Source organism: Dreissena polymorpha, chromosome 4 (genome assembly GCF_020536995.1).
Source record: "Dreissena polymorpha isolate Duluth1 chromosome 4, UMN_Dpol_1.0, whole genome shotgun sequence".
Lineage (NCBI taxonomy): Eukaryota > Metazoa > Mollusca > Bivalvia > Myida > Dreissenidae > Dreissena > Dreissena polymorpha.
This window is the reverse complement of record NC_068358.1, coordinates 38,743,018-38,757,029: the sequence shown is the minus strand read 5'-3', so window position 1 is coordinate 38,757,029 and position 14,012 is coordinate 38,743,018. Positions and strand designations below refer to the sequence as shown.

Genomic DNA, 14,012 nt, shown 5'->3' with positions numbered 1-14,012 from the left:
TACTTAAATCACATTCAGTGCTATAATGTAATTCTGAATGAAGTGTGCTCCAGTTTCGATTTTTAATATGGCTGAACTTAAAAAAGGACGATAGAGGATCTTCATTTGAATACCAGCCAGACTATCAATACTTACAACAGTCGCTTTTTTCGTCGCATTTAAAGGTCATATGGTTACTGGGCTTTATGAAACAACTCAAGACCGGGGTTCGACGCGACTCGGATGGGATTGCCACACACGACGTTTACTTTTTCAGTGCATTGCCGAGAAAAATGACCACGTTTATGGACGTCGAATTATGTCAAGGGAGTGAGCATAAACTATGCATCTGTAGGGTTTAATCAAGATTTTGATGTTTTATAATAAATATAGATATTTTATTGTTGTTTTTTTTCATTGAACAAGCGACAAATTATCGTTCAGGCGAATGTGGCATTGTGGAATATGTGAATTTTGACCATGACTTGTATATACAATACTATTTCGTTACATATAGACACTGAAATTTCAGTCAACAAAGCCATTACATAAAGGTATAAAATGGAACGTTGGTCAACACGTGGTCAAGTGTCTAGTTCGATTACCAGGAAAACACGAAATTGTAGCTTTAATTGGCTTACAATCGATGAAGAATGTTGTTCATATACTTAGATGTTTGACTGATTATACGCAGTATATACGTCATTTTTAAGATTGTTTAAGCCGTTTTAAATGCATAATTGGTATTCTATAGTCAATAAAATGCATGAGTAAAATATGCAGCATTTTGTTAGCAAATCGCATATTACCGAATTCCCTTATAGCTGATTAGCGATAGCGTGTATTCTGTCTGGTCTGCTATCAAGTTGTATTGACTTGCTTATTATCAAACCACCAGTCGGTTTCGTGTCAACAAGATCGATAGATCATTCGGAATCGTGGTCATTTTAAACTTAGGACGTGCTTGTGATATTAACAGTATTAAATGGTTGTATATATTGGGTAATTATTGTATTTGAGCCGCGCTCTGGGGAAACCGGGCTGAGTGCACGTGCGTACAGTGTCGCACCATAATAGTCCAAGCAGTCCGAAATGCACGTGCGTAAAGTGTCGCACCAGAATAGCCCAAGCAGTCCGCAATGCACGTGCGTAAAGTTTCGCACCAGAATAGCCCAAGCAGTCCGCAATGCTCGTGCGTAAAGTGTCGCACCAGAATAGCCCAAGCAGTCCGCAATGTACGTGCGTAAAGTGTCGCATCGGATTAGCCCAAGCAGTCCGCAATGCAGGTGCATTAAGGGTCGCACCAGAATAGCCCAAGCAGTCCGCAATTCACGTGCGTAAAGTGTCGCATCAGAATAGCCCAAGCAGTCCGCAATGCACGTGCGTAAAGTGTCGCATCAGAATAGCCCAAGCAGTCCGAAATGCACGTGCGTAAAGTGTCGCACCAGAATAGCCCAAGCAGTCCCCAATGCACGTGGGTAAAGTGTCGCATCGGATTAGCCCAAGCAGTCCGCAATGCAGGTGCATTAAGGGTCGCACCAGAATAGCCCAAGCAGTCCGCAATTCACGTGCGTAAAGTGTCGCACCGGATTAGCCCAAGCAGTCCGCAATTCACGTGCGTAAAGTGTCGGACCAGAATAGCCCAAGCAGTCCGCAATGCACGTGCGTAAAGTGTCGGACCAGAATAGCCCAAGCAGTCCGCAATGCACGTGCGTAAAGTGTCGCACCAGAATAGCCCAAGCAGTCCGCAATGCACGTGCGTTAAGTGTCGGACCAGAATAGCCAAAGCAGTCCGCAATGCACGTGCGTAAAGTGTCGCACCGGATTAGCCCAAGCAGTCCGCAATTCACGTGCGTAAAGTGTCGCACCAGAATAGCCCAAGCAGTCCGCAATTTACGTGCATAAAGTGTCGCACCAGAATAGCCCAAGCAGTCCGCAATGCACGTGCGTAAAGTGTCGCACCGGATTAGCCCAAGCAGTCCGCAATTCACGTGCGTAAAGTGTCGCACCGCCACCGGATTAGCCCAAGCAGTCCGCAATGCACGTGCGTAAAGTGTTGGACCAGAATAGTCCAAGCAGTACGCAATGCTCGTGCATAAAGTGTCCCATCGGATAAGCCCAAGCAGTCCGAAATGCACGTGCGTAAAGTGTCGCACCGGATTAGCACAAGCAGTCTGCAATGCACGTGCGTAAAGTGTCGCACCAGAATAGTCCAAGCAGTCCGCAATGTACGTGCGTAAAGTGTCGCACCAGAATAGTCCAAGCAGTCCGCAATGCTCGAGCGTAAAGTGTCGCACCAGAATAGCCCAAGCAGTCCGCAATCCTCGAGCGTAAACAGTCGCACCAGAATAGTTCAAGAAGTCCGCAATGCTCGTGCGTCAAGTGTCGCACCGGATTAGCCCAAGCAGTCCGCAATGCTCGTGCGTAAAGTGTCGCACCGGATTAGTCCAAGCAGTCCGCAATGCACGTGCGTAAAGTGTCGCAACGGATTTGCCCAAGCAGTCCGCAATGCTCGTGCGTAAAGTGTCGCACCAGAATAGTCCAAGCAGTCCGCAATGCACGTGCGTAAAGTGTGTTACCGGATTAGCCCAAGAAGTCCGCAATGCACGTGCGTAAAGTGTCGGACCAGAATAGCCCAAGCAGTCCCCAATGCACGTGCGTAAAGTGTCGCACCAGAATAGCCCAAGCAGTCCCCAATGCACGTGCGTAAAGTGTCGCACCAGAATAGTCCAAGCAGTCCCCAATGCACGTGCATAAAGTGTCGGACCAGAATAGTCCAAGCAGTCCGCAATGCTCGTGCGTAAAGTGTCGCACCAGAATAGCCCAAGCAGTCCGCAATGCAGGTGCATTAAGTGTCGCACCAGAATAGTCCAAGCAGTCCGCAATGCACGTGCCTAAAGTGTAGCACCAGAATAGCCCAAGCAGTCCGCAATTCACGTGCGTAAAGTGTGTTACCGGATTAGCCCAAGAAGTCCGCAATGCTCGTGCGTAAAGTGTCGCACCAGAATAGTCCAAGCAGTCCGCAATGCACGTGCGTAAAGTGTCGCACCAGAATAGCCCAAGCAGTCCCCAATGCACGTGCGTATAGTGTCGCACCAGAATAGCCCAAGCAGTCCGCAATCCTCGAGCGTAAAGTGTCCCACCAGCATTGTCCAAGCAGTCCGCAATGCACGTGCGTAAAGTGTCGCATCAGAATAGCCCAAGCAGTCCGCAATGCACGTGCATAAAGTGTCGCACCAGAATAGCCCAAGCAGTCCCCAATGCACGTGCGTAAAGTGTGTTACCGGATTAGCCCAAGAAGTCCGCAATGCAGGTGCATTAAGTGTCGCACCAGAATAGTCCAAGCAGTCCGCAATGCACGTGCGTAAAGTGTCGCACCAGAATAGTCCAAGCAGTCCGCAATGCACGTGCGTAAAATGTCGCACCAGAATAGCCCAAGCAGTCCGCAATGCACGTGCGTATAGTGTCGCACCAGAATAGCCCAAGCAGTCCGCAATGCACGTGCGTATAGTGTCGCACCAGAATAGTCCAAGCAGTCCGCAATGCACGTGCGTATAGTGTCGCACCAGAATAGCCCAAGCAGTCCGCAATGCACGTGCGTAAAGTGTCGCACCAGAATAGCCCAAGCAGTCCGCAATGCACGTGCATAAAGTGTCGGACCAGAATAGCCCAAGCAGTCCGCAATGCTCGTGCATAAAGTGTCGGACCAGAATAGCCCAAGCAGTCCCCAATGCACGTGCGTAAAGTGTCACATCGGATTAGCCCAAGCAGTCCGCAATGCACGTGCGTAAAGTGTCGCACCAGAATAGCCCAAGCAGTCCGCAATGCACGTGCGTAAAGTGTCGCACCAGAAAAGCCCAAGCAGTCCGCAATGCTCGTGCGTAAAGTTTCGCATCAGAATAGCCCAAGCAGTCCGCAATGCACGTGCGTAAAGTGTCGCACCAGAATAGCCCAAGCAGTCCGCAATGCACGTGCGTAAAGTGTCCCACCAGCATTGTCCAAGCAGTCCGCAATTCACGTGCGTAAAGTGTCGCACCAGAATAGCCCAAGCAGTCCACAATGCACGTGCGTAAAGTGTCGGACCAGAATAGCCCAAGCAGTCCGCAATTGAAAATATGTGCCTAGTCTGGATTTGTGTATACAAAAAACTTCACTCAAACGACAAACTCATCAAAGTGTCAAAGTAACATCCCTGATTACCTCGTGCGGACTTCATACTTTTCCGCACGTGCATTAAGCCCGGTTTTCCTAGAGTGCGGTTCAACATAAACCCTATATTTGTATGCAAACCATATGTACGGAGTAAGAAATGTATAGGGCGTTTTCATTAACTCTATTAAAATGATCGTTTGCCTTATAATCACCGTTGAAACACATTTTCACTTCTGAATAATCATATAATAAAGATTGTCCACATTCGACTATGCTAACAAGAATATGACTAACTTGCCTGATTCATCCGGGAAATACGGAATATAAATGTATTACCATGGGCTAATAGAGTTTGTCAATATTCTCATGTTTAATTCATACGTGTTTTCGACTCTTTCATTAGAATGGTTATTGATACGTTTTGCTACTTCTGAGTCATAAATATTTTTACTTGGACATAATTATTTACATCAATTTTGCGTACAGATAATGGCAGTATTGTTATTTGGGGGGAAGATACCACAAACGATGCTTGAATTGCGTTTAGTGTAACGAAATATACCTCCTACATTAATGATGATAAAGTATACACGTTTCACATCCATCCCTTTAAAGCCACACACCTTGAAATAAAATACACGTTAATCAATACATATAGATGCAATTTGAAAGTGTGCAAAATTGTCAGTAAATCTAGAGCCTAGTTAGCAAGTAATTTATTATTTTTCAAACGGCTTTTAAAACCGAAAGTAGGATTTTTTACATATACATGTGTACGTCCATTTCGAAAAACGCGATTACTTTAAAGTTTTAATGCGCAAAAAAGATGGATTTCTACATTGTAACCACCATATATATTCTAATTGGTTAAGATAAAATTAAATCTAAATCGTAGTTAGCAAGTAATTTATTATTTTTCAAACGGCACCGCTTTTAAAACCGAAAGTAGGATTTCTAGACGTATACGTCCGTTTCGACAAACGCGATTATTTTTAAGTTGTTAAGCGCAAAAAAGCCGGATTTCTACCTTGTAACCACGAGATTTTTTCTAGTTGGCATAGATACAATATTTGTCTTATTCATACTTTAATTTACTATGCCAAATAAGTTGTGTGGCTTTAAATATGGAACAGTAAAACTTTGTATATATCACTAGAAAAGATTGAATTGATTTAGTAATTTTAAATTTGATTTGATTTGAAATAGAAATAAATAAATAAATACACCATTAAAATTATGTTAAATGATGGTGATACCTGTTTGCAATCAGAATGAAACAGCATTATATATTGAAAATGTATGTGGCATATTAACACAAAGTGACAACACGGAAAAATAAAACAGATTTAAAAGTAGACGATACATGATTTAAAATTAATTAACTAATTAATTAAACACATCTCGGGCTTAAAAACCTGGAACTTGAAACAGATAGTTTAATAATACATGGCATATTTCTTTTTAATAATTAACAATAAAAAATCCCCTAAAACAGGGGGTATTATTAACATTGTAAGTACTTTGCTTTTTATGTATAACGCATTGAAAATACATTAACAATAACCGTACAGTTATGAGTTTGTACTTGCAACTATGTATGTTTTTTCATTCGTACTGCGTTAAACATTTACTGTCGGCGCTTATGCAATCGGTGTATAATTTTCTTTGGCGATAATCATCTGGAACGATGTTTAACAGACCTGCTAGTTTGTCTGCACTTGGGTTTTTTTTCTTAACATTTTATTCTGCAGTGTATGATATGTGGCATGATGATCATATGGAAATTCAAGCAAGAATAAATTTCCACTGTTGAAACGAATAAACCAATACAGACAATTTGCTACTAGTATATGCAATCAACACGATTATAATATGTATATAATAAACATTTTAAGAACTGGTTAATAATTATTATATTGTAATATGTCAATACAGGAGAACGGTTTGTTTTTACGTACACAATTGTATTCTTTAACATGCGTGGTGTATCCAAACGAAAGTTCAATTAATCAGCGCCTGTCCAAGGGTGTTTTAGCATGACAATATAATTATAATTCATAAATAGAGCAATTGACCTACAAAGCGCGTATACTCAAAGAGCCGGCGTTGTTGCCATCCAAATGGTACCAGAGTGTTGGCATGATTCAACATACAACATTCTAGATATCAGACACTTACTACACCCGTTGGACACCTCACATACGTATTTTCCATTACTCACACTCAAATCTCGGTATTTCGTAAGAATTAATAATCTACTATCATAGGTCGTAAGTCTGGTCAATTTATCTATAAATCCCTGACGACAACCAATCTTAAAATACATACTAAATGAACAGTTGTGAACCCTCGTTCACCATACTATTAATACGTCGCTTTCTTTAAGAACTGTCCACGTTTTATTAGTTTGATGACCTTTCCAATTGATGGTCATTTATGTATTCGTCGTCTTTGTGGGTATATGTAAATTGTGTCTGACTCAAAGCCTGCCCTTAGTCAAGCAGACAGTGGTAGGCTTGCGTTATCGGGACAATTACTTCCAGGCAAGTGATAATGAGACGGTTTCGTCTCGCAAAAATTGCAAGATTTCAATGACAAGTAAAGCTTTTAGACGAAATGATCCAAAAGGTTTCTCATCTCCAGACGGTACTTTCACGCAGACAACGTGTTTTATGCGTATATCTGTCTGCTGGAATTGCGATATATCTTGATGTTCATTTCATACCATATACCATTACCATGGTGTGATTTTTGCCTCGTTCGATATACGTAAGATTATCGATTAAATTCATTTTAAGGCTTATTTTCAACATCACGCATACACAAGTTGCAAAACATGAATATTTACAACACAATTATTAAGGAACTCTGTATATCATATAAGCTTGTGACAATCTATTACCAATAGTTTTGCTGGTTTATACTCGTACTTATGTCTGCTGTTATTAACAAGTTCACTATTGACTACCAATGTAGCACTTAAACAACGTAGATTTAAATCGCTTCTACGGAAAAAATGCTTTTCTTTGAACAACTGTAATTATGTGTAACATATCATTTCAAATAGTTTTTTTCTTTCAAAAACACTATTAATTTGTCTGAAAAATGTTAAGCTTATATCAAGATAGTCAACAAACGAATCATCAATGTCTCGTTGTTTCATCAAAATAATTCAGATTAAAAAAGAAACAATATCGCAAACCTAACGCAGCGTCGGGAAAAATATCGGTAATGAAATAAGTATATAAGCTTTAAGTCAGTAATTTCAGTTAATGGTTATTTGGAATAAAGCACAATCACTTGGGTTTAACAATGACATTAACATTTGCATTTTAGCACTTTCATTACTCATTTGAATAGTTGACAACTCAACGCGTTGCAATACCATATGAACGGACCATGATATAATACACACTTCCTTATATGACATAAACTATTACGCCAATCACATTCTCTGTTGAACAATTGAGCCTTGCTCTGAGAAAACTGGTATTAAGGCATGTGCGTAAAGTGTCATCCCAGATTAGCCTGTGCAGTCAGCACAGGCTAATCAGGGACAACACTTTCCGCCTTAACTGGATTTTCGTGTAGAAGAGACTTCCTTTAAACGAAAAATACCATAAAAGCGGAAAGTGTCGTCCCTGATTAGCCTGTGCGGACTGCACATGTTTTCCAAGAACGCGACACAATTGAAAAAAACAAAAACATGTTTATCGTTTTTGAAAATACGACAAGACATGGGCAATTGGAATATAGAACGCCCCAAGTGCTGCAATAAGAGGCACTGAGCGTGATACATTATGAACCTACGTGTACCCAGCTGTCTGGGCAACGTTCATCTGCCTTCCGAGAGACTATACAATCATCAAGGGTTAATGTAAATAAACCTCTATTTGATCCACACTAAAACAACATGATCGTGCTTATGTTTCAGAACAGTTGATCAGTAATAATTTGATATTGTTTCCATTCGCGTGAGGTGAACACAATAGTGATCCGATCGCGACACGAAACAAGCGTTGATATTTTGTTTCAAAATATTTGATTTCCTGTAAAAGTTTGAATTATGTTCTTTTTTATTTATTACAACAAACACCCAACTAATGATTATAGTTTTCGTTTATCTAACGTGTAACGCGCTTTACTAAACGTATGATATATTCGCGTTGATGATTTGAAATAAACAACGGTAGCGATAGACACCTATAAACTGTTAGATGCACATAAAAAAAACTTAAACATTAGTTCATTTTTGTTGTTGCAGGATTTATATATGTCGTGCATTAATTTATGACACACAAAACGCGTGATACGATCGAAAGCTATATGCATGCCATATTGCCTGCACGAGGTCATATGAAAGTCAGAAGATGATCAGCAAAGATTTTGGAAAAAAAACCTACCTAGCGCGGCTGTTTGTTGTCATAAAATGACTACTGACGTTGACATTTGTGGTCACGTGACAGTTTTTGTTCATTCACAGTGTTTATGTTATTTTGAAGTATAACAATTACATGGCTTTATCCCGTATGATGAAAAACCGTATAACGTTATTATACCCCATTCCTAGAGTAAAGCGTTGTGACAGGCACGTTTTACGCGATATTAGGTCAAACATTCTGCATAACTTACACCCGCTTAGACTATATAGGAATACATGGGAAATATTTATCTAACGGTACTACGGTTTGCACCTGTTGGGGTGACCTGCGCACCGCCTCGGAATTATTTTCTTAAAGCACGAGAAACTAGTGGAAAACTCCACGTGGGCCTTTAAACAGTATTTTGTTTGCGGTTTTTCGAGCAAGCAATTACAATAACACCGTACTATAAACTCATTCTTTTAATCTACTTTTATTCTACCGATAAACTTCCAATCCCGCTACCACTGTTTTCCTTGCTACAACCTCAACTACTGAAACAAAATATTACGAAAAATGTGATTGCAAACGTATTGAGCAAAACTTTAAATACCCTCCTATTTTAACTACAAGGTCCTATCATGTGAGCGTAGTAAATCAAATCATGACAATTTCCAATATCAATTATAACTGGCACTTAGAATGCATACACATTCCCACCTTATCATCAATACTGCAAACAAAGCTGATTTATACGGTTACAAAACAGACAATACATTTTTTTTCAACATAAACTCGGACATTCGCCAATTTCCTTCTGTATTGAACAATTGTCAAACAAAACGGACGCGACATATTTAAGTATTGGTTCCGCGTTTGAAGTTAGATTACCTGTAGGCGCATAGCAAATACGGAACCAAAATTTACTCGATTCATGAGATAACGTAAATATTTGCCAAAATAATTAAGGTCGTCTAATATCAAATTTGAATTCAATTCATCCCCTGGATACAGTTCAAGCTTCAAACGTACATATGGAATATATGCGGGCAGTGTTATGGATGTGAATTTAATACTATGTGTCGGACGAGAAGACATCTCGTCAGTGAAACCAAGCACGAATATACAGAGGCAAGGATATGTTAGACCTTCCTGCGATGATGATCTAAGACTTCATCTGAATGAGCCACGGATTTTACCGATTCCACCTTCTTCTTGTCGAGACTCTTCGCCGCAGACGAAATCCATTTTACGCAGCAAATCGCCGAGCCCCAAGCAAGGCTCACCCTCAAGCTTGCGGAATGTGCGCTTTTCGGACAAGGATGCCGATAACGACATATCCCCGATGTTTACAAAACTACACGTGAATGACGCCTGCCAAACTGATGATCCGACCCCCTGCGTTGGAACACAGACCAATGTTGCAACGCCGCATAAACCCGTGTTCGAACGGACGAAACCACTTCCCTACCAGTCAAGAACATCGACTCCTAGAAATGGGTCCCTTAACGGCGCTCCAACGTTAGAATTTAACACTCCTCGGGAGGAAGTCATCGCATACAGAGCGCCGTCTCCGATTCGAACTAAGGTACATTCAGAAGGCACAAATAACTCGAGCACGACAAGGCAGTCTCGCAAAGATATGTTCTTTTCCAAAAAGGTTACCACATCAACGCAGTTTCCTGCAGATATGGTCAGTTCTGTAAAATCAGCTTGCACACAAACAGGCATGATGCCAGAAAATGTCCCAGATGGAAGCAGAATTATACGAAATTTGGACTTAAGTGCTAGCCCTCGATCACTTTCGCCAATGATTCTTCCCGTTGTTGTTTTAGATTCTACTGTCGAATCGTCAACCCAAACAGGAGAAGAAAACAAGAAATATAATAGTAAGGGGACAATGACGGCATTTACACCTGTAGTTCCAAACGGCGAAAAGATATTGCAAAATTGGGCGAGAACACCGCAAGAAAAGTTTCAACATGAAACTACGCAGACAAATGACTCCGACAATGAAAGCATTAGATCCCAGTCACCAGATTATCCAACCCGCGAGATAAACACAATGGAAGACACTCTCTCGCGGTTAAAACATAAAACTTCACAAACCAGAGAGGTTGAAGCTGAGAATCGACCTCCGTTCAAGCATAATACTTCACAAACCGGAGAAGTTGACGCTGAAAAACAACCTCCATCCAAACATATTTCTTCCCAAACAGGCGAAGAGGAAAAGTTTGTGTCAGCGTCTACCCAAACAGCGGTTGAAGAAGACGAAGATTATGATGGGAACGAAAATACTAAAGAAAATTCGAGGTCCGTGTGTGTGCAGACAATGGAACCGGATGCTTTCAACGACACTTCTAATACACAACGTTCGCGTTCCATTGGTATCCAAGCGCCTTCGAAGCAGGAGGTCATTCCAGACGGGAGGCGAATAATTCAAAACATGGTTATTACACCGACTCATGATGACATTCCTCAATCAAATAGTGAAAGGAATGCCAAGATGGTAACTGACCCCAAATGGAAGGAGTTTGTACGGAGTTTAGATATATCTGACATGAGTTCTCAAATAGATTCAGAAGTTCCCGAGACGCCGGACACAATTCTGGTAAATAATGCAGAAGAGGCAACCCATCACCAGCGGGCTAGGACAGACGACGCTTCTCCTGAAAACTATGAACTAATTCCTTGTCAAAAACTAAGTGAACACAGCGCAAGATCAAAATTGCAAGGACAATCTTACATTAGAAGAGAAGTTGACAAAATTAAAACTGAAGTAGGTATGAAGCCTAAATCAGCGACATGCCCACCGCCCGTTTCCAACCCATCGGCGTTTTCGCGTAAAAGCGTATCAAAGCCATGTCAGGCATGGTCTGAACCTAAACAAGATATTGTTCCACGGGACGTGGATAGTAGACTTTGGCTTACCGATACACTTAAAACGAGTCATAATGCATTTGTGAGTGGTTCAGTTTCACCGCAGCCCGTACTACAGCGTTCACCGGACCGAACTGGATCTGAAATCCTCACCAACAGACATAAGGGTAGATCAAATTCTCTAGCATTCACTCCCATAGAAACACACAGTTTCAAACCTGAAACTGTTTCTGCACTTCGATCGTCAATGACACCACAGGTTAAAAAGCCAGAGCCAGTAATGGCAGAGAAGTTGTCAAAGAACACCTTCATCCAAGGGCTGGATCTGGGGCCTATTCCACCGGTTCCGAAAACTACAAAACAACTAAACAAGAGTGTATCTTATTTCACAAGCCAGCCCAGTGGATACAAGGCGCCCTCAGATGCAATGACAACCAGCTCTCAAAGATATAGAAACGCTGGGCAAGACATGGGGAGGACATCGTCATCGAAGGATCGCTCATGTTCTGCACCAAAATCAAGCTCACCCAGTTCACTGTTAACTCCTACTTTAAATAAATTGCGATCCTCCGTATTGCGAAAATACGGAAAATCACACGACCATCAAACTAGCTTGCCTAATTATCGTTCAATTAAGTCGCAAAGTGCTTATGATTCGTCCACGATGCGTCAAAGCCGCTACGACAGCTACATACAGGGTAAACTTTCAAACGAGGAAAGGTTACTGCGTAAATGGGCGACATCACCTCCATCGAGATATATATCGCCCTCAAGCGTTAACCGTCATATGCTTTCTTCAATATCAAAAGCATCTACACATTCTCCAAGACGACGTTCTCCCCAACGTCAAATAGCATCAACTGTGCCAGTATATTCTCCAGTGCATAGTTCACCCCAACGATATGTTTCTCCAACTGCTCAACAACTGTTGTCACCGCAACGGAAAGTTTCGTCAAAGAACAAATCTGATCTTCAATACTTATATTTGGATGCCCGAGAAAACAACGCAAACAAACGACCAACGTCACAAGAAGGATCACCAATACGCGGGTCCATGAATGACACACAACTATCAAGATCGAGGTCGCACAGTCCAGTTATGAACCGTCAATCAACGCCAACGGGAAACGGCATCATACACGACAAAACTAGCGAAAATAACTACGTATCTATAGAAACAAGCCGCAGTATTCGTATGCCCGCAAGAGCATCATCCCCAAAGCAGGTTTCTTCGAAGCCTCCTATACCAAAGGTGAACAAACAAAGGAGAAGTTCGAGTGCAGAACGATCTCTTCCTGGTTCCTTTCGTGTCATCGGCCGTGAACCAAGACAAGAAAGGCGAGAAGATGTGAATACATCCTCTCGAGGTACAGCAAACGGTACATCTGAAGTTTCAAACCATAGGTCCTCACGAAATACAGCAAACGGTAGCCCCGCAATTTCCAACAATGGCACCTCTCGAAATATAGCAAACGGTAGCCCTGCACTTTCAACCCATGGTTCCGACTTGCGGGCTGATGATATTTATCCTCAAGGTGGCACATTGACCGTTGGAAGAGCCCCAAAAGGTCTGGTAAACAAGCACAGCGTGTTTCTTGGACATGACACCATACAGAAAATAATAGAAGAGGCAAACTTATGACTCGGACATTGTGTTTTATCGCCTAAATAAGCTTGTTTAGCTGATTGTGTATTCCACGTGCTCTGTTTTAATTATAAAGCAAAACCAAGTTTCGATTGACATAAAATAACAGAAAGCTAAAAAATATTTCATTGTGAATAAGCGTATTTTATTGTTCTAGACATATCAGTTTTACCAATAAATCAACTTTTTCGCGCTTCAAAAACTTAACGAGAAACATTTTACCATAAATTGTTTGTTCTACCAGGTGTCAAGTCAAGCAATGTTAATAAAAAAAGATGATTAATTCGAACGGATGCGTGGAAAGAAAATCCGTATATTTGTATAAAAATACACCTCTTTTATGAATGGTGTGATCATTTTAATTATTACGTGCGTAGCTATTATATCGCCTGTCTCTATATTTACAGTGAAGCAATTTGATGTCTTAACTAAATATTACAGTTGCCCTTTCATGAAGTAAATAAGGATTGCAGGAAGTGTCATATTTTTTCGTGCTAACATTTAAGCTTACAACGCCGATTCGCTGAATTCTTCACGGGTCGTGACTCTGCACCTCACAACATAGTGACTTTAATTTATTGACTTAGTCAGTCGACACTTTATGTTAGTGGCAAAAGATGAATAATGCATTTTTCCAAATTAACGTAAAATGAGGACACTTCCTTGACGTAAAACAGGGTCTTACATCGACGGTATATATCAAATAAATCTTTCCGCGCAACGTGTCATGAATCTGAGTTCTTTTTTATGATTTATGGACGAAAGTTGTCAAACTTAAACAACGAAGTGTGAAATGAGATATTATATCTTTTTTTTCTCATTTAAAGTCTGTGTAGATTTGGTTTGTGTGTTTGATTACATAGTTTTCATGTTGATTTAGTGAGTTCTTACAAAGACTAAATGTTTATGTGTATACAAAATATTAGCAACCGTTAAAATCATCACAAACCTAAGACGTACGCATAATAAAGCTATCTGTCAACTGTAGAGAGTAA

At 41.0% G+C, this 14,012-nt stretch overlaps 1 protein-coding gene across 1 annotated transcript; it reads left to right on the top strand.

Annotated features, from left to right (window-relative positions):
- Window positions 1–9,549: 9,549 nt before the first annotated feature.
- LOC127878356 (serine/arginine repetitive matrix protein 2-like) lies at window positions 9,550–13,014 on the top strand. The gene has a single exon (XM_052424885.1). It carries the CDS (start codon window positions 9,550–9,552, stop codon window positions 13,012–13,014), a length of 3,465 nt encoding a protein of 1,154 aa, XP_052280845.1.
- The last annotated feature ends 998 nt before the right edge of the window (window positions 13,015–14,012 follow it).

What these genes read in the sequence shown, in the direction of transcription:
- LOC127878356 (XM_052424885.1), top strand. Translation starts at nt 9,550, where the DNA reads ATGGATGTGAATTTAATACTATGTGTCGGACGAGAAGACATCTCGTCA.